The 26,458-nt window shown below is 36.7% G+C and overlaps 2 protein-coding genes and 1 long non-coding RNA gene across 6 annotated transcripts; 2 read left to right on the forward strand and 1 right to left on the reverse strand.

The window, feature by feature from the left end:
* The first annotated feature begins 30 nt into the window (after positions 1–30).
* Positions 31–18,348, forward strand: Cln3 (CLN3 lysosomal/endosomal transmembrane protein, battenin). Of its 3 annotated transcripts, XM_071784921.1 has the most exons (8): positions 5,769–6,271; positions 9,027–10,656; positions 12,813–12,955; positions 14,123–14,281; positions 15,318–15,654; positions 16,118–16,267; positions 16,362–16,502; positions 16,683–18,348. In XM_071784921.1, the coding sequence occupies exons 2-8, from the start codon at positions 10,471–10,473 to the stop codon at positions 16,821–16,823; spliced, it is 1,257 nt and encodes a 418-aa protein (XP_071641022.1). In that variant the 5' UTR covers positions 5,769–6,271; positions 9,027–10,470; the 3' UTR covers positions 16,824–18,348. The 3 variants fall into 3 exon arrangements, with proteins under 3 accessions (XP_071641021.1, XP_071641022.1, XP_071641023.1); XM_071784922.1 differs by lacking the exon at positions 5,769–6,271 and having other exon boundaries at positions 8,184–10,656; XM_071784920.1 differs by lacking the exons at positions 12,813–12,955; positions 14,123–14,281; positions 15,318–15,654; ... (1 more) ...; positions 16,362–16,502; positions 16,683–18,348 and adding exons at positions 31–642; positions 1,231–2,580 and having other exon boundaries at positions 2,947–6,271; positions 9,027–10,376.
* LOC139817106 (actin-like protein 6B) lies at positions 17,293–23,057 on the reverse strand. The gene is made up of 6 exons (XM_071784923.1): positions 22,907–23,057; positions 22,608–22,808; positions 21,463–21,900; positions 20,820–21,160; positions 20,331–20,426; positions 17,293–20,245 (listed from the first exon to the last, which is right to left on the reverse strand). The coding sequence occupies exons 1-6, from the start codon at positions 22,929–22,931 to the stop codon at positions 20,081–20,083; spliced, it is 1,266 nt and encodes a 421-aa protein (XP_071641024.1). The 5' UTR covers positions 22,932–23,057; the 3' UTR covers positions 17,293–20,080.
* A 41-nt stretch (positions 23,058–23,098) lies between these two features.
* LOC139817113 (uncharacterized) lies at positions 23,099–26,452 on the forward strand. 2 transcript variants are annotated; one of them, XR_011733143.1, is made up of 4 exons: positions 23,099–23,566; positions 24,674–24,708; positions 26,044–26,270; positions 26,343–26,452. It is a non-coding gene; the product is annotated as an uncharacterized lncRNA (long non-coding RNA). The 2 variants fall into 2 exon arrangements; XR_011733142.1 differs by lacking the exon at positions 24,674–24,708.
* The last annotated feature ends 6 nt before the right edge of the window (positions 26,453–26,458 follow it).

Below are 26,458 nucleotides of genomic sequence, written 5' to 3' on the forward strand. Positions count from 1 at the left end.
TAACTCTTTCTCTAAGTTTAAATAAAAAACGAGATGGAGATTTCTTAATTTTTATTTAGCTGTAAATGAGGTTTGCTCCATCCCAAGTTCTTTTTTTATTTGTCAAATTATAAATACAAAGTAGAAAATGTAATCTAATACGGACGTTCATAAATTGTAATCTCTGACTTTCGTATATTTCTACTTTGTACATACATACTTGTCTGTTTCTATTGTTATTCTCCCAAGGACGTATCGACGAACTAGTTTGTCGTTGAACAGTTCGATTAGTAAACACCCGATCGTTTCGGCAATCACGTCTGGAAATGTTAAAAGACAAGGTATTTAGTAAAAGCGCCGCATATCCGTTTTCGAAGATCTTTCACTTCGGACAGGAGGTGGCGAACAGAGTCTGTCGGTTCTGCAAGAAGACGTTTTGCTGCGTGAAATGTCACGATCGCCATGTGGACAAGGCGCATCCCGACGTGAATCCCGATTGTTTTCTGTGCGCCTCTGAGATATTGCCGATGCGACAGTGCGAGTCCGCGAAACTGAACTTGGAGGATGAGAAATTGTTGAGCCACATAATAGACAAGCATTTGCCGTTACGTTGCCGGCTGTGCGGTGATTTATTTGTATCCAGAGAAGACTTCAAGTCCATCGGTAATATAATTCGCGAAGCAAGTTAATAGATCCGACAGTCCGCAATTACTCGCGAAAATCGAAAAGCATCACCGTCAACGATCGAGAATTTTAGAACCAAATTTTCGACAAGTTTTGTTCCATTAGAGACGATTATTGTTTATATATTTAATCTGTAAAAAAACGAATTGAAAGAAATTAATGCAAACTCATGTTTCATTCGCTTGAATTTTGAATAGTATAAAGATATTACAGTCCCCTAGAAGGAAATATGACCGTCAAATATATGATGCTTTTCTTCTCTATTTTAAAGTTATGTTTTTATTTATAAAGTTCTGTCTCTATTTCAAAGTTTTGTTACTTGGAAAGCATGTAGAATATTATAATATACAATCAAATCGAAATTAAAATAAAATGTAAGGATATAAAATACATAAACTAATGCAATTCTTATATAAATAATAAGTTTAAATTTCTCTATTAAAATATTCTCTAAAATTATGCATAACGCATAAATTTCAAGTCTATAAATAGATCTTTTATCTTCAACGTCGGGTATATTTTATTATGGCAAGTATGTTAATTCCACATTTTTAATTGAATCTTCAGCTGCGTGCAAGTGGTTTGAACGCTGGCGTTGTCTGACGTCGCCGACCTGCTTCGACTACCTGGAGAAAAATAAGCTGTGCTCCATAAGTGAGAGCGACTGCAACGGCAGCAGATTTTGCACGCCGCCGGAAATCTATCGGAAGACCAGCACGCCGATGTTCATCGGCCAAAAGGCCAGCTTCGAGACGCCCTGCGTGCCGGAATTCACTTTGAAAACGCCCAAGCCGAGCTCGCCGTACTCGATCGCGCAGATCGCGTCGATCTCGAACGACACGCAGTTCTTCAGCTTCGTGTTGCACGCCTCGAGCGAGGAGACGCCCTTCAGGACCTGCAGGGACGAGAATTTCTTCAAGACAAGCAATTCCATCAGGAAGCTTTGCATCATGGAGGAGGAAGAGAAGACCGCGCACGAAGAAGCCACCGAGAAGATAACTGCTAACGAGATCAAGGTGTCGTCGCCTGTGGACATGGACCTGACATCGCCCGAAGGCGGCATCCTGCAGGACTCGCCGCAGTCGGACGACGTCCGCGAGGACGTCGTGAAGAAGGTGAGGTTCTCCGATCAGTTTAAAACCGCGGCGGGCGAGACGCGCGGAATAAACTTGACGGACTCCTGCGTGCGAAGTATTCTCAACACGTCGATGGAGGAGGAGGAGGATGATGAGTTTCACGACGCTAATAATGAGATCAACGCACGGAAGGCGAAAACCACTGCGGAAGACATAAAGGACGCGAAGAACGCAGATGATACGAACAACGTGGAAGACACGCGCAGCGCGGAAGGTGCGAAGAGCACGAACGACAGCGAAGCGGAGGATAAAACGCGCTCTTCGATACAACCTTCGGAGAATCTTTTAAGCAATTCGGAAATCAGGATCATTCAGGACAACACGAAAAACGCGAAAAAAGAGAATCGAGATCCTGAAGTGAGCGACGAAGTTGCGCCAACTCGGCCAACTTCGAATCAGCGAGATTCCAATTCCAATAGCGTGGTGGTGGTGGTGATGATGGAGAGCAATTCGGGGGGATTAACCAACGATCTGTTCATATCGGGTCTGAACCAAGGTCTGAACATGATGAAGGAGCAAATCGCGTCGGCGAATTGTCAGGCACCTTCAGTCAGCGCGCCCGAGTCTGCTAACGTCTGTAGACGGTCTATCACGACGATGAGGATGAGTGTCTCGAGTGTCGAGAGCTATTCCCCGAACAGGGCGGAGACGATGACGAATCACGGACAGCTCGCGCCAGCATCTTCTTCGTCGTCCGTACAGAGCGGCGAAAACAATAACAGCAGCGGATTCCTGTCGACCTTCACGCAAGCTATGAAGCACGCCTTCAGAAGTTTATCTGGTCGGTGAAAGTTTTAATTATTCGCGATTATTCGAGCGTACTGTTAAAATCGTAATGTCAAATCATACTCAATTTGAGTCATTTTTAACCATTTCTCTATAGATCGCCACTGCTTCTATTTAATTTATTAGCAAATTAAATAGAAAGATAATTAGCCAATTTAATATGCTGTTAATTTAACTAAATTAATGAAGTTAAAATAATAAATATCGAAACGCAAATAATAGTTCAAAATAACAAAATGTTATTTAACTTGAGGTATTGGTTTAAATTTTATATTTAACATCCTTTAATATTTAACAGTGTGAGAGATAAGATTTCGCGTTCGCGCAACTCTAATCCCTATAACTCTTTTCGGAACTTCAGTTTCAGGCTTGAGAATACCGCCAAGAAGCATCGAGGCAACTGAAGTGATGCAGCGACGAGAGATCGTTGAGGAATTGACATCCTCGCAGGAATCATCCAGCAGCGCCAGCAACAGCACAACTCGTCCCGGTAAACGGACCCGCGAGGTCACCGAGGGGTCCTCGAGGGAAGGTTCGATCGCGTTCGCGCTCGACATAAGGAGTCCCCTCGCGAAACGTCAGAAGGGATGGTACAAGATGATCAGGGGACGCCAGCCGATCGGCAGGATGCGGAACAGCCGCGTGCCAACCTCGCCCAGAGGAGTGTCCGCGGAGACGCAGGTTTTCAGTCAAGGATCCCTGACGGTGGGCGACACGGTCCTGCCACTTCCTGTGAGAGCCCATCAATCCACAGAGTAAAACGATGCTCCTTATAAAAGATGAAGATACCTAACAGGCAATAATAAATTAACCCACTTCATGAAATTATTTTCAAAAAACTTTTTTTTCTCGGATTTAGAAAAATTAAATTAACGTTGATGAATGATCGAACCAAAGCTTGGCAAATTATTTTACTTTTTACATAATAATAACTTTTTTCTTTTCTATTTCTACTTATTCACTTTAATTCTTGTAACAGCAAATTAAGTGTTAAATATTAAAGTAGTATAAAGAAAGTAGACGAAATACAATCACTTTTTACTCTTTAACTCTTTTACTCGATTTAATTAAAAGGTAATTAAAGAATGATTAAATGCTTAATTCTATAGAAATACAATTTTTTTGAAACAATAGAATATTTTTAATATGCCAATCTTATTTTATTATACATATAATAATTCATTATATATAGTATTGAACAGGAAATTTTTATTTAAACACTAGCACGTGCACATGATGTTTTTTGTATTAAGTTATACCTACATACGTTTATTTGAAAACTGATGTGATTTAAGAATGCATGAATTATATTAAATAGGTTATTTTTAATTTTTAAAATACACGTTGCAATTATTTACAATTAATTGTGATAAGAACAACTTGCAAGATGTCACCTTTTTTATATTTTTAAATACTGTTTTATTATCTGTAAGTATGCAATAAAAATTAATATTATGCATTTCTAATTAAAGGCGTCAATATGTGTTATACAGTCTTGCAACATAATAAGTTTCGATATGTACGGTATTTCGAGCAACGTTAAATATTCATAACGTTTGAGTCTTCCGCGTTCGATTATTTCATTCTAATTATTATTTTATTCCAATCATTCCAATTATCGACACAATCTTTACATTATAAAACAGGTTTAACGTGTTTAACATATTAACTTGTAATCGAGACTCGTTTATTATATTATCGATTCATAAATCGTTAATATTTTTAGCATATATATACAATACGCTATCAGAGAAAACAAGTGCGAAGACTTAATTAAATTCTTATCTTGATTCGTTGTCACACACACACATTAATTATATTATCTATCCATTTTGTTATAATCTCATCATCGGAAGTGCTTGTAGATACGTTGGGTTTCGTGAATATAAGTCAAATTGAAATATAATCGAGATTTATTTGGTCGAGATTCCATATCTCTTTTATCGATTTCTGACGATGTATTTGTCTTTATTAATCTAGAATTACATCTATATAATTTTTATATTATAAACACATATAGACATTAAGAATTATCAAAAGTAAATTAATCAAAATTTTAACGTATTAATTGATATATTTAAATAGAGACAAAAACGTGTTTCAAAGAGCCATTGCTCAAGAAATATTGCATCATTTTTGGGGGCTGGTCTCAATATTACTCAACAAAGAAAAGATGACGGGGTTATCGCATAATAATGACGTCGGAAGCATATCGTACGATTATAATTATGTAAATTTTGTTTCATTCTTTAAAAGATCTTTTTTTAAATTACAATTAAAAAAGCGTAAGTATAGGAGAAAGTTCGTTTCGCTAGAGTTACTTAAAAATGTCTCTCGGTTTATCGATTATTCTTTCGACCAGCGGATAACGGTAATTTGTTTATAGTAATCGTGCCACGCAAAGGAATGAATAAGGGATATTGCACTATGCTTACAGAATTTAAATAATTGAGTTTATCCCAGCATTTATGCACGCAATGTCACGCGTGAAGGTTCTCAGCAAACCATGGCCCTCTTTTTTCTATAGGAAGTGTCATTGAATCGGCAATATCGCAATGTCACGTTGATACTCCTCGATCATACTAATATATAGTGATATAAAAACACATTGTTCCGCGAATTGTTGTAAATCTAGCCATTATTCGAGGCGTTTACTTCGCTGCACAAGTAGATCCGCGATGTTTTTCAATTTTCAAGTGCAACTTTCGAATTTTGTAACGAAGGCAGGAAGATACGGCTTCATTCCTTATCTTATATTAATGTGTTATTTACTAGTAGTCGAACGTCATTCAGATTTTTATCAAAACTCATTATTTTATCACGTTATCACGATTCTTTGAAGCGGTGTGTGACTGACATCAATTTTTATCTCTCTCGTTTGTCGAGCGAGAGAGAGAGAGAAAGAGAGATGTATCAATAATATCTTTAATTATCTCGATTTAATTAACGTTATATTTCTTTATTTGTGTTAAAAAGAATTATTTCAAGAATCAATAAAATTCTTTCCGTCTTCTCTTTTTCCTTTACTACCTAACTTTTTCATTATTTTCAACCAATTAAATTTTAATGCATGTCTTTGTTACGCATTATTATAATTTAAAAACATTTTTTATCGAATAGAATACATTTCTTTCTCTTTTTCTTTCTTCGGCTTGCGTTATCGTCATCGACCGATCAGCTTCGACCGGATCGGCGGTCGGAAGCCGACTAAACAGCCGTTCGTGTCACGAACGCTCGGAAGCCTCGGAATCGTTCAAGAACGAAATGCCATTGTCGATCCTACCGAGTGGTCGCGCTTATGTCGATGATATATGTGCCGATTTCGCCAGGAATTTATTTATTCTGGAGCTGGAACTCGTCGCGACAACTACGGCACTCCCGAGCGCGGCTCTTATCTATCTATCGATTGCGCTATCAAGCTGTGATAGCGATTAAATTATTCTTGAACGTTTTGAAGAGATACCCCGCGATTTTTTAGACAATAAATCATATCGGTCTTCGAGCTACTCTAAAACGATTTCGGCAATCGCCGATTCGGAGCTGCACGCTGCACCGTCTTTGTGATATCACCTGCTGGTTTTGGTGATATCACATGCTGTGATTGTGTTTGTGATATCCCGAAAACATTATTATATAAGAGACTCTTCGATCTGTCCCTCGCTGAACTCTTCGGAGACGAATTTCGAGTGAGTAACGCGATTACTTCGCAACTATATATATATGTACTAACAAAAGAATTTACTGTATTATACAACTCTTTATACCGATGCACCTTAAAGCTCAAGATAATTTTTTGTCCTGATCATAGCTCTTTCATCGCACATATAAAATTTGATGTAAAATAAATATTTTTAAAATAAAATTATTTAATATAAAAGACTTTTGCTATATCGCACGCAGATAATACAATTTAATTGTCGTTTAATTTTGCTAAAAAGTTAGCGTACACGTCACGCTTTCTTTGCAAAGTATTCTTTCACACATTAGAATTGTTTAGTCCAGATGTTCATCCGAATACCTACGAAAACCCACATTCCGTGCAAAATACAGCTGTACTTTTATTTTGTAGTAACGTTTCTTGTGGCAATTAAATAGCGGCTGCACTTAAATATAGAGCACGAATGTGAGTCACTCAAATGAACGAATATCTTCACGCGCTATTATTAAATTTAATATGACGGTTTGGGAGCAAAACGATAAAAGCGCAGCCGTAAACAAACGGCATTCCGGTCAGTCAAATCTATTTAAATCGTCACTGCGGGCTCGGTAATCGTTTCTGGTCGAATAATAAGCCTTTGTTTCACAAGGACCAGTAATATTAGATTTGTAACGCTAGACGAGACCTGTAACACTAGATGCTGGCTATTAGGAGGCAAGCAAATCGTTTAAGAGCAATTTAATTAGCAAAATGTAGTCTCAAAATTTTATCTCAGTCGTAATATGTAACTTATTGAACGATGAAGGAAATGACAATTATTGTATTATTATTTTATTTTACATTAATTTCGATTAGAAGAAGCTGCAAAATTAAATGGTACCCGCACTTGTCTTATCGCCAGTGATGTTTTTAAATAATTGTGCAGTCGATATATATACTGAGAAAAGAATTTGCAAATAAAACTGTTTAAACAATCGTCACGGCTCTTGATCAAATAATGTAGCGTAATAAAAAATGTTGTTAATTACGATCATAATATGTAAAACCATTCGAAGTTTTAGCATTAAACTTGCTTATTCAAGCGATTCATTTGGGGTTTGGAGATTCCGTTTGACCGAGTTTTATTCGATTCAACCACGGGCTTCCTTTCTCAGTATGGTAATATACGGCTGTCATTATACTGCACTGGTTGAATATCGTTGAAGATGGGTCAAGTGTAATCGGCTCGTATGTAACATACACGCCAGTCGCGTGTCAAAAAGTCCGTCGCTGCAAACTGTGCAGCGAGTCGTTATCCGCAGCCGACATGAGTCGCGATAAAACGCGTGAACCGACATCAGGAATACACGCGGAGTCGTCACCGGACGTGGATTATTTTGACTGACGGTGACAGTATCACTGACAGATAGAGATAAAAGAAATTATAATACAAATGCAATAACCTCTCGAGAGTCGTGAGATAACAGAACGAGTACATGAACTGTGTTACTTGAATTTTATTTCTTGACGCGAAGAAAAGATTTAAATAAGAAATTTAAATAATCCAAACGAAGAAAACGAGAGCGATTGATGTCAAGACGTGTCTTACCATGCACGTTTTATGCCGTTTTATTTTATCTTATATGCATATGGCTGTCATCCTATTTTCAGCGATAGATACTATTTTGATAACAAAATTCATATTGTTTTGGTAATAAAATTCATATTGGGAAATAACTATTTTGCTTACTTCTGTTTTTCTTCTCTGTTTAGATAACGCGTTTCGTAATCCGCTTCTATATCTGCTACACGGTAGAATTGCGTGGCAATGAACGTAAAAGATAGTGGAAAAATTTACAACTCAGAAGTACTGATAAATAAAAAAAGAGGAAGAAATCGAACGTGAGATTTCTTTTAATATAATATAACTGCAAGATTATCACAAAAATATTTTCAAATAGTGGAGGTTTTGGAAATTTTTTTAGATTCCAACGTTCAAAATGTTATCTACATATCTCGCATGCATATATACATATTTCCATCACAATACGCGAGTTAACATCCTCAATTCACGTTCGCGTTTTGCAATGCAAGTACGCAAGCCGCTTTGTACGATAAAAGCGTCTTTTCTAAAAAAAAAATACATTTCACACAAACAAATTTTAAAGCTCAAAAAAAATTATACGATATTTTGAAATTCCCCAAGATTTATCTCCGTAAAATGCATGATGCGTTCCGCGATTTGTACGTTAAATTATTCGTGCTTGTTCGAATGTGGAGGAAATTAAATAGCGCGAAGCGTAAATTCCGCGAGTGAAAACACGTCTTGTGCACAGGGTCTCCTTATGTTTGTCCGTGCAAAGTAGCGCGATAACGCCATCCTTGAATAGACGCGTAGAAAATGTAGTTTAGTGTCACCTAACTGGAGGCAGTTAACAATATTGAACGCAGATGAGGTGATCGCTGAATGCGATTACGCTGAGAATTTACACAGGAATTCGAGTAGGAGAGCTAAACATAAAAATTTAATAATATGAAACGTTAATAATAACGGTATATTTATACGACGTAATGCATTTGCCACATACTTTTTACAATTATGTAAAACGGGTATAAATATTAATGCGTTCTATATTTGTCTCAAACTGCACACGCTGTTTTCAAACACGTCAAACGCGAAGCGCGAGCTGAATCTCTCGGACAATCTAAAAGCACGTTTTTTTTATGCTCGCCAACTCATCAGCAATTCATTCACCAATCTGCAATTGTAATTCTCCTGCTATTACTGTCTTTCTTATTAACAGCTTGACTGCTGGACTTTTCGAGGAATTCGCTCGATTTTAGAGGAGAAACATCCAGATTAGCCGACAAAACGATCCAGATCTTCAATCCAAAATCACGGATAAATACTAAAACGCCATTATATACGGAAGAGTTGCGAAAAGCACGATTTGAAATTCGTCGACGTTAACAGATGGTGACCTGTTGGTGCATCTTGAAAGAAGCGCATTTGCAAACTGCAGTACTTTAACGCGTGTGCGTTCGAGGAAGCCCGGTTGAAAGAAAGGTTGGGGAAGTTTCTCGAAGCCGGTGTGTGCACGTACCGTGGAAGGAGGAAAAGGGAACCGAACTCGCCGGCTGGCGTTATCCTGGGGAAAAAGTATATTCAGTGCATCGTAGGTCGCGAATTTAAATGGTAAAGCCGCGCGGTATCGTTCGCCGAAGGAGAGCGATAACTCGTGAGAAAGCAGCATTTCGCACGTTATTGATTGAATGCCTATATTTAAAACAAATCGAAATATTTGCGAAATATTAATCAAGTATTTACTTTCGAATAGAATATTTCCTCTGTTTACGAAGGAGGAAGAGCGTTGAACTTGGTGTCACGTGTTCTGCGATTCATTAGTAGCCGAAGTATTTCCATTAATAACTGGTGACTGTAGAAGGCCATCGGAGAGCTCGTTGTTGCGGGATCGACCGAGACAATACGTGCTTTTACTCCATTGCGAGAAGGTACGCACTTGTTTACGAAGAAAACGAGGCTGTGCGACCTTCGCGCTCCATTTTATGTGATTTTATCATCAGTACAATCAACACTACTGTGATTTAAACTGGTAAAAGGCCGGTACAGGACTTGCAGAATTAATAGAAACGATATATAGTCGTCGCAAAACAATTCGGTGCCAACTCTTGTGATCACTCTTCAACTAAATGTACACTTGAGCACGTGAGTGCCAAACGACGTTGTTGTTGCACGAATTATCCTCGTGTTATATGCAAGTATCCTTCGGCTTTCAACGGCATTTGAAGAAGTTCTTCGAAGCCCGAACGCTGCTGAATCCGTTCTAAAAGAAGAAGCACCTCGCCGCCGCTCGGCCGGGAAAAGCCGAAGACGAGGCGATATTCACGACAGCGATAGAGTAAGCGAAGCTTACGAACGAAGAGGGAAAGGGAAAGTCAGTGAAGAAGAGACAGACCAATAGACGAAAAGAGAGAAAGAAAAGCGAAACTACGGGTTCAGATTCAGACGCCAATTTAGTAGACGCGCACGTGCTGCGAGGAAAGCACTGAAACGAGGAAAGAGTTTGAAGACAGTCAGAGGAAAGGAGACGAACTGATAGATAGAGAAGACGAGAGAGAGAGAGAGAGAGAGAGAGAGACGAAGATAAAAGAAGGAGACGGAAAGTCTAAAGGTTAAGTCCATAGAAGCAAGAAGGAACGTGACCCTTTTCGAAACTGTTCTTTGGGATGGGTAAGAAGAATCTGAGGAGCTCGCACGCGGCCGGGAATGTTTTTGATGAGGAAGCTATCTTAAAGAAGGCACGATGGCGCAATCTCCTGGCCTTCTGGATCCTGGGTCTGTGCAACAATTACGGCTACGTCGTGATGCTCAGCGCGGCCCACGACATCCTTCAGAGCAAATTCGGTGAGAAGGTGAGTGATTCACGTGATTCTTGATTGTCTGCGAAGAAAACTGGAGTTTTTAATTTGGCAGAGTTTGCGGAGAAGTCGAAAAATTATATTATGACGAATTATATTCTGACCAAATCAGAAAATAATAATTTTAATATTAAAATTCAATTTAAACATCTTTCATAATGTAGTTTTTAGGGCATTGTTTGTAAAATATGAAAAATATATAATTATCTTAATTCTTTTAATAATTTTTACGAAATACAATATTAATATTAAAATAAAATTTAAATATCTTTTGTAATGTAGTTTTTCGCGCATTATTTGTAAAACAAGAAAATAATTGTCTTAATTTATAATCATAATTATCTTTCGATTTAAGAATCTAATAATATTTAAAAGTATGTGCGAAAGTATTTTAAACGAAATAATTAGATTGAGATTATCGTGACAGAAGATATTTAATTTTAGAAATTCACTCCGATAACCCTTTAACAGTGGAATATTTGATATATTTGAGATTTATCTGTGAAATTCAAGCGAAACGGAGACGTAGTTATCTCTGGATGAACTCACCGTGTTGTTGCCTGCTCCAGATAACAATACTGTGACTGCAGACAACGAGTATCAGATTCATCTCCGCATGAGATAGCGTGAACCACTTTGCATTATTCACAAAAGACCGGCATAATAATCATTGGTGACGTGAATTCTCAGAGATCTTTCAACTTCACGCATCTTTTCTTTTAATATTTTAGAAATATTCTCGCGTTTTTATTTTCTGGAAAAAATTTCCATACAGCCTAAATCACGGGTTAAATATCTTGACGATAATTGTATTGTGTACAATTAAATTAACCTTTTATACCCGATTGATATTTTTTTTATTGAATGTAGCGATATCTTTACATTTTCTTAAAAATTATCTGTTATCCGTCAGTTCAGAAATGAGTCCAACAACACATGAAACAGTATCCGCGATAATGCCTCTCAATAACGCTCGCATGAGACATTTTATCGATAAGTACACACATAAGACTTATATTAATATAGATTTGAAAGTGCAACGATGCAAGCAAAGAATGTGTAAAGTGCGTGGGAAGTCAAATGCAAACATTATTTGCTGAAACAGCTAGCGTATCTATTTTAATCTATTTTAATTCAAACAATTAGAAGAACACTTAATCTGCTTTAGAAGACTAAATTAATTAACATTAAGAAAGTACGAAGTCACTTTATAATTTATATACACATTCGTTATTTTTAATGCAGAAATAAATCCCGAGTATTTGCATTAAATAACCGCAACTGAATTGGCACAAGTAATAGATGATTGATATATCTTTTCCTTCTTCCTTTTAAATCAATCTTTTGCGATTGACATTTTGCATAGATCAAAATGTCAATTGATAATATTTAACATTGATTAAATTCTTGCGCCGATATACGATACCAATCTGAAAAGTAATTAAATACTCGTGGAAGTTCCATGGAAAATTTTCCAACGATATTAACAGACCACTGAGATACAAAATGCATGCAATTCTAACATATGTGCAAATGCAATTCTAATATACATATATTGAAGTAATCAGTCGAATCATGCCGCAATTTAGCAATAAATTGATAAACGTGATCCGCGATAATGATAACACTTAATGACCCATTTTAATAGCGTAATGATTCGATTTTGTCTTGAACGAGGAAAATCGTCGTGCTTTAATAATTCATGTCCTCCGGTCGGATTCCTGAGCGAGAAAAACGAGTGTCATTAATAAAGCAGCACGAGACTGCCTTATTGTGCAACCATTGTCCTTTCAATGCGTCGTATTTATGGTCGACAAATTACGTAAGAAAGGAGCAATTAGTATATCACGTGCGAAACGATACACTCGCATAATGTCAAAATTATTTTTTTGACAGAGTACACTTTGTCTATTATACATAAAATAAAAATTATTTTTATACTTCAGAGCGAGTTTACTAAAAAAAAAATAAAAATTGCGAAACGATATTTTTATTGTGTCACTATTAAATTTTCACGAAGAAAATACTCAAATTAAATTTCTCGGAAAATCTCTCCCTTTCTCAAAAAACGCTTGGAATGTTTTCTTTAATTTTTATCTCGAACGGAGTGCTATAATTGAATTGAAATTGTTTTTCCGATCTTTCTATAGGATACCACACCAATCACAAACATCACGAACACGACGGATGGTCGCACGTGCAACAACGTTTCGACCGGTGCTATACTTTTGGCAGACATTCTGCCAGCACTGGCGATTAAGATCACGGCGCCGTTCCTACCATTTCTAGTGCAGTGAGTATCTATCTTTATTTCTCCTTGTTTTTATTTCTTTCAGCCGCGTGTAACGCCTACGATGAGCATTCTCGTGCATCTTCGCGTTATCCTTGTCCGATTACTTGTCCGAATGAAGCCCAGTGAGCACGAATGCAAAACGAATACCTCCGCGTTTAACTCCCATTAGTTAATTGGAATGACGACAGAACTAAACGCGATGTGTGACTCTTTTTTTTCCGTGAAACGTTTGTATTGTCTTTCAGATTCTATGTGATTTTTCTCGCGTTGCGCAATTGATTGCATTGGATACACGAGCACATATTTCCTTTGAGATTAAAACTTTTTGTCTGAACACCTGCAGATTTCACGCTTGGATGCTCCACGATAATATCATAATTAGTAAAATGATAGCATATTAAACGTAACATACCAAGATTAATTTACATTGCGATGATTAGATGATGCTCATAATGACGTACACTTTTAATTATGTCAGTTTGTTCTAAAATAAAGTGCAAACAATATGCAAACAAAACTGCAATAATTAGATTTAACTTAACTGGAGGTATTTAATTAATCTAAGCGTTTTCATTCTCCACATTTTGTACATGTAATATATCAAATGTTTTAATATATCTAATAAGTTTTCATCACGTAAAACAATTTTTTTTAGATATTATTTAGCTAGTTAGACTAATAATACATTTCTTTTATGAGACGCACTAGATTTAACCTAACTGGCAGTGTTTAATTAATCCAAGAGTTTTCACTTTTCGTATATTATGTAATATCAAAAAAATTTATCAATATAATTGTATCTAATAAGTTTTTATTATGTAAAATAATTTTTTAAGGTATTGTTTAGCTAATTAGACTAATAATACATTTTTTATGAGACGCACATATATTTTTTACTTTAGAACAGAAAAATTTAAAATTTGTTCCAAGTGTACAAATCGCATGTGGGAAATTAATCGAGTATGAGATCCAGCGTGCAATCCGAGTGTTTCTGCTCCTTCCTACTTATCTACTATCTTTCTCGATACATTTCCTCTTTTTTTTTTAAACCTCATCCGGCGCACGGCGGAGCCTCGGATATCGTGTAAGTCCTTTCGCGGTTGTGCAAACGGCCGACCCGAACCGTCAGTCCAAACGCTAATCGAGCAATCGACTCATTAATTACAGTGCTCGACTGGCTACCTGTGTGTTCTTTTCCGCTGCAGGATTCCTCATGGTGTCGTTGAGCACTACCGAATGGCTCGCCATTCTGGGCGTCATCGTTACATCGCTCTCCTCCGGCTTGGGTGAAGTTACCCTTCTCAGTTACAGTAACCAGTTCTCCAAGTAAGTGTACACCTCGTTTGTTACTGTCATATTACAGGTGCGTTATACTTGTTCTCGCTTGTTTATACACACACCGGAAACTGAAACTTCTTGTAGCTTCCGACACGAATACATAGATCATTGATTCAATATAGCTTCTCGTTACACAGCATTTTTATATTAATTTAATTGTATTGTAGACGTAATTTATATTTATACAGATGCGCGTATAAAATTAAGCAGTATCTCCTTTCATTGGACGTTATATATAATTTTCTATGCTTCAGTGATTCTTTGGGAACAGCGGGAGGATCGAAAGTAGACGGAAGGAGCGTAAAATTTAAACTTTGAACGTATAATAAAATGTCAGATAGTCGAATTTAAAGCTGTCGGCTCAACGTTTTACGAGGCAGCAGATTCGTCGTTTATTGCTGCGGCGGCGGGTATATTTCCAGAGTACACTGAATTGTAGTATTAACATTTAGACAGTTGTGACAGCGAAGTAGCGATAAGATAATGCAACGCTGGCGATTCGATCTTTCAGATCTGGAAGTGTGTATATGTGAAAACGTAATGAACTATAATATGTGCACGTGCGCGCGATTTTATACATGCGGAAAAATAAAGATAAAAGCTGCGCGCGTGGAGCTCGCCAGTATACGTATATATAGGTACGTTTATAATCACGCCATGGATAACTGCAGAATAACAATTACGACGGCTAACCGCTAATCCCTCTCTCGTAAAACGTAAGAGGACTCGCTGTAAACTATTACGTCCGTTATGCGAGTCTAGAGTTATATTGTCACTCTAGATGAAGCGGAAGAGTCGCGTAATACAAACAACTTGTTAGATACAACAACCTGCTTATTAGACTCTAACGTCAGATGATTTGAAGCGCGAAAATTGTAGGACAAGCTTGCATTAATTTTAACTTCTATTTCTTTGTATTCAGCTAGTGTTTATTTTCTCGGCTTCTTAGCTACTTGATGATTTTCTTGTTTTCTATCAAGTATTATTAAGTATTGACAGTTAATTGTCATTAATTCTCTCGCAGGAACGTGATCTCGACATGGTCGTCGGGCACGGGCGGCGCCGGGGTGATCGGCGCCGTGTCTTACGCCGGGCTCACCATGATACTATCCACCGAGCACACGTTGTTAGTTATGTTAGTCGTGCCGATCCTGCAAGCGATCACGTTCTGGTGTATCCTCAAACACCCGGCGCACACCAAAATCCCGATCACCAAGAACGGCATCGACAGCCAAGAGCAGATCATCAAGAACCCCAAGAAGAGCTTCAGAGACAAGATCAATTTAGTGCCTGGCCTGCTGAAGTACATGATACCACTCGGGCTGGTTTACCTGTTCGAATACTTCATCAATCAGGGCTTGGTAACGATATTCCGCTATAATCTTCATATCTCTTCATTACATATGTATCTCTAATCTGCTTATTCATTACAATCGTCCATTTCTTTCTGTTAACGTTATATAATGTTGCCCACGTTTGTGCTCTTGTTAAATCAGCTCGATATATTCTTGTTTTGATTTTTTAAGAAGGAAATATATGCAGGAGTTACAGCGTCAGGCATCGTCGTCTGTGACGTATCAAGACCGTGGCATATAGAAAAACTTAACCAGTAAAACTTAAGTAGTAAGGAAATCAACGGTATAGATTTGCTACCGCTTAGGACCGTGCCTTAAGTTCTTGACTGTGATTGGCTGATTTGATTACTTTACTGCTTAAGTTTTACTGCTTAAGTTTCTCTATGTGCTACGGCTCATTATTGCGAATCATTATCTGACTTGTTAATTTTACAAGCCGTTAACTGAGCAAGCAAAATTTTGTTTGTAGTACGAGCTTATCGAATTCAAAGACATTTGGTTGACGCACTCCGAGCAGTACAGATGGCTTCAAGTGGATTACCAGATAGGTGTATTTATCTCGAGGTCGTCGGTGAACATAATTTCCATTAACAAGATTTGGATCATGTCCGTGTTGCAGGTAACAAAAATGAAACTTCCGGAATCGGGAAGTTGAAGAATACGGATTGTATTGATCGGAAAACTCATTGTTCCAAATTGATTGTTTCTTTCAGTTCGTCAACGTCATAATCCTTCTCTTCGAGGCGATTTACTATTACATACCGAACATATGGATCGTTTTTGCTCTTGTACTGTGGGAGGGTCTGCTTGGCGGCGGGGCGTACGTGAACACGTTCTATCGGATGTCCACCGAGGTAACGATGCTAATTCTTCATTTAAGAAATATGCTAAAATTACAAACGATGCAGAATGACATGAAGGAATGCGTCAAAAATTAAATCTTTTTGCAATTTAATGCGATGAAGAATATTTTGCCACGCATGTAACGATATTTTCCGCGGCTTAAAATTAATCCAGTGTGAAATCTCTTATAGATTCCGAGGGAGGATCGCGAAGCTTCTCTGGGAATCGCGACGATGGCGGACTCGATCGGGATCGCGTTGGCCGGATGGCTGTCCATGCCTGTTCACAATGCCATTTGCAAGATGCCGCAGCCGACGCGACTGGGCAGCTAGAGATATAGCGGTGGTTCACCTGCTGCCGCGAGTGATAACAAAGTTTCCGCAAGCGGAGACTTTCGCTTCCAAAAGTTCCTCGACGTAACACGCCGGCGATTAGAGGCGAAGATAACGCGGCTGTTTCTTTTATTAATTTAACGATCGTAGGTAGATTAAACGTAACTGCTCTTAGCGCGTTTGCGGGATTGTGAAGCGATTAATGTTCCAGCTATAATCTTCTAGCTTTACTAGAAGCATTTGAGTCTACGAAATTTCGAGGGAAAAAGTATAGCAAACGGTTTAAGATGCAGGCGACGGTGATGAATTTTTATTGTTTTATTAACTACTACTTTTAACTCTATTTTATAATCACTGATATTTATTGGATTTTTTAAAACATTTTTTAAAGCCACGACCGTGTCGCTCGCGGAAACTTTCTAGACTCATTTTAAGTGTCTTATAACAATAAGTAGTTTTGATTGCAATGTATTACAAATGTCCGAGCTTTATTCGGTACAAACGTTTAAAAGATATATTAGGAACAGGGCATATTGCAATACATGTCGCATATTGAGTTTACATGATACATTATACGGCGACGTAGCACGTGACATACGAATATCGAATATCATCTGCGTTTTCGCTGCGGAATGAAAGAAATCTTTCTCGAAGTACTGTATCTAGATTCTGCGTTGTACTGTAAGCCTATTTATTTTACGGTGCTGTGCCTAAATTTTGCAAATTGTACTATTTCTTCTATAGCGCATCTAAATTTTGACTTGTACTGTAGTCTTGTTTAACTCTTTCCGATACCGTAGATATATGTACTCTGAGGTTGCTATTAGTTTTCAATCTTTACATCGTTATTTTCGACTTGCTACAACCAAACGGGATGCGCAAGTATTCTCGTGGGTCCGCAAGAATTTGCACCATCGAAAATATTGCCCTAGTGAAAAAATGTCTCATATTTTCTCAGATTTTTTTCTAAGAATTTAGACTTGTAAAAAATTTAGAAAAAAATATATATATATAATTTCTCAGATACTTCAAGAATAATTGGATGAGAATTTTCGAAATATTTCAGTATCCGTATGTATTATGTATGAAAATTTCTGAAAAATTGCGCAGATTTTCTTTTATTTATTCAAATTTCTGTAAAAATATGTTAGCGGGAAAAATCTGAAATATTTTATTATTATTTTTTCTGAAAAATGTTCCAATTTATATAAAAAATCTGAAAAATTCTGAGACATTTTTCCACTAGGGTGATCGCACGAAGATTCGAGGATTATCTCAGTATTAGTAGTACAGTAACAAATTGACCTCACCGATGAGAATTAGAAATCGTAATAACGCACTTGGATTACGCCGTCTCCTTACCTACTCACTTGCGATTAGATATAAAAATTACTAGTTCAAACTACCACGTTTCTACTTTGATATATCGATATTATTCTTAAGTCTTTTGATTGAGAAATTGTGATTGTGAGTATTCTATAGACATTTACGTCAATTTTAATAAAATGATCATCGAAACCATCGAGATGATAAACATTTTTTGTTTTGCCGAAGTGTGTGATTGTTTCAACGATACAATTCGAGAAAGCAGCAACTCAACAAGTTTTTTACAAAGATCCAATCTTTGTACAATATTTAATAGCGACAAATATTATAACTTTTTCAATTATATATATAAATGAAATTAATTATGTGTGTGTTGCAAGCATATAAAGTAATAATTAAAAGTAATAATTAAATTATATATAAAGTAATAATTAAAAGATTTTGAACAATTGGAAAAATAAGAATCTTTACTGCGGAATTTTAAGTTGCTGCCTTTTTGAACTGTGCTATTGTCGTGTTTACAGTCCGCCGGTTGCTTTTTAGTTCGAGCAATATTTCTTCTTTATGAAAATAATTACGCCAGCCTCTTAAACATAGAACTACACACATACAAATCTGCAAGACCCGACAAGAATTTCAAGTCATTAACATTCTTGAAAATTTCTCCTTGTTCAAACATCTATTTTTTATTTTAATTTAGTAAGTTGATTAAATTTTGACTTTACAATCGTATTTTTTAATTCTACAATGTTTGACATTTTCCTGGAAAAAGATTTGTCGAAAAATATGTTCTTTTACCGGAGTTACATATAAAAATATCCAACTGGGTTTGCGAGATCCGGTATGTAGTCCGCGCGTATAAAAAAATATGCATGTAGTTCTAAGATTAATAATGCATGACTCGCATGTGATGATATTTTTTATATTTAGCAGGACGTAAATAGTGAGTATAGTATATGCTAGAAATATTACTTTTACTACGTTATATACGATAATGTTGTTTTTCTTCAAGATAATTTATATAAACGAGAACAATTGCGATATGTCTCTATTGTCTCGATGTATAAAACAAGTATTTTGTGCTTACAGCAAATAAATATCTAATAAAAATAAATATCTGATAAAATATAATGAAAGTCTACTACGCGATAAATTGTATCAATTTATATTTGTTTTAGAATGACTTTAACGGGAGTGGTGATTCTTCTCTTCTAATTGTAAGATACGATGTATGGAAGATTCACGGAGCAATTAGGAACTGTATTCTTATAAGCCGCGCGTGTTATATTTATACGTCTATCTAATTAGGCGTCTAAGCGAGTTGTCGATTAAACATTGCTTATACTCGCGATTTACGTGTTATACAGGATGCTTTTGATTAATCGCACTTTTTGCTCATTACAAGTGCTGCGCGAGGTCGCGAGAAAACATTGTGTATGATGCTTTGTCGTGAAAAATCATTTCTCGTAGATCGCGAAAAAAATCTTAAGCCTTAGCACACTATTTACGGTTTTTTTTTTATTAATAATGCTTTAGCAGTATCCTTATTAAATTTTTAGGCGCTTCAAAACGAGTTTGATAATTGTTGCTCACGAGGACGGCTTACATTACACCGTCGCCATTACGTCAATCTTTATGTAAATCGCTTCTAATGTTTACGTAAGACGTTTTATTAGTATTTACGATTTAGACTAAATTAACGAGTCCATCTTCTCTCATACTAATTCATAAAATGATTGTTCTGGCAAATGAAATGTTCAAGAAATGTCGCAAGAATATTCTAATTTTCATTTAAATCAAAAGTTTTAGACTTTTGTGTTATTTGGGAAGCGATTATTAACAAAAGCCTAACTAAGAAGGTAATCAATCTACTGAAAACGAAGAGCGTTCGTTTTTTGTACCGTGATTTTTAAAATTTTTTCATTACTGAATTACGCGCATCTTTCCAAAATAAGTTTGCCGGATTCCTCGTACTCCTGACGCGACAGCCACATTTGTTGGAACGAGCCTAAGGAGCTGAGGATCGAGCCGCCGATCCAGGCACCATAACGTCGCTCGCTCGAACTGTTCGCGCTAATTATTTTCAGTCTCATGCTCTGCAAAGAAAAAGTGCGTCGTCATAAATCGAGAGGCCCGAAACTCGGTAATAAGTAGATTAGTGTGAGTACAGAACGTGCTTACCGGAGGGGTCTTACTGCCCAAGTCCCGATTCAGTCTCTCGCTAAATCCTTGAAGACAAGAATTGCCGCCAGTCACCACCACGCTGCCATACAGACTCTGCAACAGAGATTTCCTTATTTTATAAATATTATAATTATATAATAGTATTTATAATATAAATAGAATATTAATATAACATATCCATAGTTATGTACAGAGTTTGAAATCCGATGGTTTGAAGAAATTTATGAAGGCAAAAGATACACATTTTATTATTTATCATTATTTTTGTACTGTAATTGTTCAATTTAATAAGATATATCTATATTTCATATGCTTTTTATTTTAATTATGAAATAAATCCATTTTTCTTAGAGACAGAATTTATGGCACGACTATGTGATCAAAGATTCCGTCAAATCGATTCAAAATGCCTCAAGAAGGTTATTTAATCGTCAAAATGAACTTTATGCATAAATTTAATGTAAATTTGATTCCGGAAATACGTACTGGTCTGATATCCATGTCGCACATTCCAACACTCGTGGTGACAAGAGGGCCGACTCCCAAAATACTCGCGCCCACACCCTTAACGTTGCTGGGATCGAAGAGAGCTTCGGGTATCATGAGCCTCACGGATCCGAAATCATCGTTGTAGCCGGTCGGAAATTCGTAATGCTTCATAGGCAAAGTGTTCGCCACGTCTTCGTCGTAAGGACTGTCCGACACTTGCAGACAGTTCATCTGAAAGTCCTGCAGCAGCTCTCGGACCATGTAGCTCAGCCAGGACGACGTTGGTTGCGGTCCTGGTCGTTTCGTCCAGCGGGGTGGATCTCTCTCTCGTACTACGTCTAAAAGAAACATGAATTGGTGAGCAGAAATCTTCAAAATTATGTTAGAATTCCTCGCAGTCCATTGGAATCTAAATTATACCTTTTAAATTCTTTTACTTCAATTTTTTACATTTTTTCAAGTTTTTACTTAAAAAAAATCTATTAAAAGTAAGAGACTACTATATAATAATTTGTTCTGCGTAATAAAATTCTACGTAAATTTCTTTTATATATATTTAGGGAAACTTTATGCATTTTCTCTTCAATTTGAATTAACTACATTCTTTGAATCCCTTCATCATCAACGGACTATCGTTTACCTTTGCTGGCGACAAGACAAGCCGGCAACAGTTCGATGTCCTTTTCCTCGAAGAACTGTCTACATTGCATGGTGATAAAATCACCGCCTAAGGGACTCTTGACGATCCCCTGGGTGATGACGTAACCGTCGTGGACTGGCACCGCGCTGGTGTGCGTGGCACCGCTGTCCACGACCATCGCCGTGGACCTGCCGTTCGCGTATGCGGCCAGCACGGCGTTCTTGCAGATATACATGGCCGGCACGTTGAACTTCTCGAACATCAGCTCCAACAGCTTCTCGCGCTTCAGTCTGGTGTTCCACGGGCACTCGGTCATCAGGATCGGATGGTGCTCGGCTAAGGCGTGCAGCCGTTGCTTGTACGTGTACTCGGTCAGTCGCTCAAACATGTCCCAGTCGTCGATCATGCCGTCCTTCATCAGGCTCACTATCTCCATATCTAAATCGTAATCGGACGTTTCAATATTGCGGAGCTGTAGTAACATCTGAACACTTGCTGACAATGACATTGTAATTGTACTGATTAATCTAACTGTAAACTGAATGAATCATACACTTTGATAAGAAATATTTATAGCTGATTAAAGTTTTACGTTAAAATATATTTTATATGAAACATTTTGTCGCGTAATCGGAAGGTAATTCTACGTGAAAAAAATTTAGAATTTTTTGTTTCGTACAAAACTTTGCTTTTAAATAAGTTAATTTTGAGAGACCCTGGAACTGCAGTTGATGATTATACGTTTTTATTAATATCACGGAAAAAGATATTTATATTTCTTATTTATTATTCTATTTCTATCCTTATTTCTGAGATTATTATGTATGTTTCGTAAAATTTCTACATTCTGGTTAAAAGCTACTATATTCCGCGAGCAATGTTATTTAATTGCTATTTAAATAACATGCGTGTCGGCATATCGATTGAAATATCGGTCTCTCTAACAATTAGTCGTGGCAGAATATTTAATATCACGTGCGTGAATTACCATTACAAGAAATACAAACCTGAGGTAATCTAAAATATGTTTCACACTTTTGACGTGTTTCTCGTATTATTATATTTAGTTACATTTTATATTATTATATTTAATCATCTGATTTTTCGCAAGTCTGCTAATGGAAATAAAATATGATGGCGTATACCCTTCTTTCGCACTTGGATAGCCGTGACGTCGATGTTGTAGTGTTTTCTGGTGATATTGTTACAGTCGATTCCGCCGGGGTCGGCGGGTTCCTCCCACACCCCGAGGGTCGTCGGGATCTCGGCCTTCGGCGTGTCCTCGCCGCCATATCCCACGCGGAGGCTCTGGTGTCCGACGTCGAAGATGATAGCACCTACCTCGTCTGGCGTAACAATCACGGACAGCCACGCGGAATTAGCGGCGTGTAAACGCAATCCTTTTTCTAGTCGGAATAATTATGGAGCGCGGCCCCGTACTTACCACCGCCGTAGACACCACCGCTCATAGTATCTGAAGGGAGAGGAAGCCTGGCGCATGCCCGGATGGACTGTTTCACCCTTACGACGTGTATATATGTATACACACGTATACACACTCGCACATGCAAATGTACATGCACACATTGCCGAATCTGTACGAATTGAGAGGGTTGCATGGCTATATATCCTCTTAAAGACTAATCGATCGCTGGTTACAGCGACGAACATAATGATCTTTTTATAGAATGTAACATAACATATATAATTCAGTTTAGTTTAATATTTCAAGTAATTGATAAATAGTAATTTATCTATAAATTAATTTTTTTTTCTATAAATTAAATCGCCATGAAATCTTTAGAAAAAAGAATATTGCAAAAATAGATAGTATATAAATATTAGTAAACTCGCCCTCGTAATGAACGGGATTGGAGCCACCCAGTATCAGTTCACCACCCATCGCGGACGAAAAATCTCTGTACAGGTTGTGTAATTTTGTATTGTACATTTGCATTTTGCATTGCATGGAAAGACAAAGTATATAATTAAAAAAATAGTTTTAAACACACGTGAGACATACAGAGAGATACATACCGATTTAGATAGAAACCAAAAACGTGTCGGAACTCCTTGTGTTGTTCGAGTAGGTTGTTAAAGACAGGTAAGTTGTTAAAACCAGAAATCTTTCGAAAGCCAGTTAACGAGAGGTAACCCATCCCTAAGACACCGTCGAATTTTGTATTGGAGAGGGATCTTGCCGAATAGTCCGTCGTTTCTCCGAATGTTTGGAATACAACCTTAAGGCCAGCAATTTCTACGAAATGTTGATATTAATAAAATATAATCGCGTATGTTTTTTTTCGGAGAATATAATAGCAACATGCGTTCCTTAGAAAACTTTTATAGATTATGACTATAATTAGAATTAAGTTGGACCATTTACTTGACGATGACTTACGATTACCATACGACATCAGTAGACAAGGACCCAAACACACAGCCATCTTCGTAATTAAGAACAAATAAATCATTTTGTGATATACATGTGGCGGACTTTGTATGATCATACTTATTATGTTTCACTGCAAAAAGTAATAAAAATAATTAAATCAGTTAATATTGAAAAGTTTAGAAATATAAAAATTTCCCTTTATTAATCTAGGTATATAACTAACAGTAGTTTAAATTAGCAAATGTATTTATGTTTATATCTTTTGGTTTAGCACGTGAGCTGTTTTGTATAAAAAATTATTTGTATTTTTAAAGTAAATGATAAATAATATAAGTAAGAGAGTATATACAAATGTAGACCTTAGCTACACAATATTTACTTTACCACGTTTCACTTTTGAAACAGTTGCATTAAAGATTTTATAACTTTACTTAAAATGTAAATGGAAAAGACACAAATCTACAGCACTATTCTTATATTTTTACTTGATAACAATCATTAAACGAGAAAAAAATAATTAAGATTATTTTAATACTTGAAACAATAATATTTTTTGATACAAATGTACATGTATAAATTAATAGAATATCGAAGAGATGGCGATTATTATGATATACTTACAGCAAGCGCTATGGTGTCTGCATATTGCCTATGGCTTCTGAATTTTCAATCTACATACACTATGCTTATGTATTTTTATGTAGATTGAAAATTCAGAAGCCATAGGCAGTATGCAGACACCATAGCGCATGCGCATATGGCTTCTGCATTCGTGCTCATGGCTCCTGCAATTTTATGTGCAATTCCACCTTAAAGGGCCCGGACACACACTTCTGCACAACGCATAATGCGTAAGCATAAGAAAATTTATTGGTCCATACACATGTGCATAAAGGCCATTGCACGTAACAAAGTTTTATGCTGGATCTACAATGCGAGTCGCAAAGTCGTGAGTCGCAAGAATTGACCAATCACAGTCGATTATTCTTCTCAAATTTAACTGTGATTGGTCAATTCTTGCGACTCACGACTTTTGCGACTTGCATTGTAGACCCAGCATTAGTTATAATCGTAAGGCCGTAAGAAAATAGACCAATCACACTCGATTATTCTTCAAGCGCGAAGAGAATAATCGACTGTGATTGGTCTATTTTCTTATGGCCTTATTACGATTACGACTAAAACGTTGTTACGTGCAATGGTCTTAAGGTACCAATGCCGAGACACTTAAGACCTATGTCTAAACATCTTTATCATTTTAGTTTTTAAATAATTATAACGCGAATTAAAATAAAAAATATAATACAAGAAAAATATTTTTATCTTTGATTCTTTGATTTGCGTTATAACTTATTTAAGGACTAAAATGTTAAAAATGCGTCCAGACATGTTACGTGTCCAGGCATCAATACATTTACCTTACATAGTAGTGTAAAGAATTAGTGTATTTGAGAACAAATTTTAAAGCACAGGCTCACGATTATTGTTAACAGTAAATTCAAGTACATTATTACTCTGACTCTTATTGATTTCTCTTTTCTTGCTCCGTTTGCGCGCGCACAGACACATTTATGATGGTTTTAATTCTCTGTCTCTGTTTATGTTTAACTGAGTGGAAAACATATCTTATTTAATCTTTAATAACAAAAACGGCGTCAAAGTTTTTCTTATTATACTCCCTTATTAGGCCAGTCAATTTACGGTTTTAAATCGAATTTGAATTCGGAAGCTTAATTTATATGCCATTCGATAGTAAATAGCACTGATAATCATATCAATTTTGTGATTCGTCAACCCCGCTCGTTTTTGCAAAAAAATAAAAATTAACCTTTTTCGAACTTTTACTCAAAACGCTGCGAAAACCGTTTGAGATACAGCAAAATTGTACATAGACAATTTTGTAGAAAATTAAATTTCCTATAAATAAAAAATCTTTTATTTAAAATTTAAGGCTTAATTCTTCAGTCACAGATAATAACTAAATACTCACTAAACTACCTTCTCTACTGAATGCAACAGTTGTAAAGTATATAATATCGAGTTCAAAACGTCGATTATTATTTACTCCAATTTCATCTTTTTCGGTTTTTTACAACGCCATTCACCCTAAAAATTGACTAAATTTATTTTTATTTTTAAATTAAAAATTAAGTAAGATGTTTTACAATTTCATGCAACCCCTATAGGAATAATGACCAAATCGGAACCCAGACATAAAGCCTTCAAAATTCGGAAAAATTTCTCCTGCGGAAAAACGGTACGTTGATTGACTACCGCATGATTTCTCGCCACGTGGCCAACGTTTCCGCGGGCGCAGAAGTTCTGAGGAATTGAGGAGCGCAGGAGCCCAACAGTCGAGTCAGTAGCGTCAGTCGTGAACATGTGGTGTGAACACGTTACTCGTGCCATATATGTACATAGGTAGATACGAGACGTATAAATGAAAGAAAATAGTGTAATTATATCGTTTCTGTGTTTACTTCAGCGAGCATGACATAGTGCACTTAATTGAGATCCCATAATTTGATACCATATGCGATTTTACAATGGAAAATAATAGCAATGAAAGTGGGAAACCGCGTGAAACAGTAAGTCATATAT

Source organism: Temnothorax longispinosus, chromosome 8, assembly GCF_030848805.1.
Source record: "Temnothorax longispinosus isolate EJ_2023e chromosome 8, Tlon_JGU_v1, whole genome shotgun sequence".
Lineage (NCBI taxonomy): Eukaryota > Metazoa > Arthropoda > Insecta > Hymenoptera > Formicidae > Temnothorax > Temnothorax longispinosus.

Excerpts from the sequence above, each read along its gene's own strand:
- Cln3 (XM_071784920.1), top strand. The coding sequence starts at position 306 with ATGTTAAAAGACAAGGTATTTAGTAAAAGCGCCGCATATCCGTTTTCG. Across the intron at positions 643-1,230 it reads AGAAGACTTCAAGTCCATCG|CTGCGTGCAAGTGGTTTGAA; the intron begins GTAATATAATTC and ends TTGAATCTTCAG. Across the intron at positions 2,581-2,946 it reads CGCCTTCAGAAGTTTATCTG|TTTCAGGCTTGAGAATACCG; the intron begins GTCGGTGAAAGT and ends TCGGAACTTCAG.
- LOC139817106 (XM_071784923.1), bottom strand. The coding sequence starts at position 22,931 with ATGAGCGGTGGTGTCTACGGCGGTG. Across the intron at positions 21,161-21,462 it reads TTGTCTTGTCGCCAGCAAAG|ACGTAGTACGAGAGAGAGAT; the intron begins GTAAACGATAGT and ends TGTTTCTTTTAG. Across the intron at positions 20,427-20,819 it reads GCGACATGGATATCAGACCA|AGTCTGTATGGCAGCGTGGT; the intron begins GTACGTATTTCC and ends TCTCTGTTGCAG.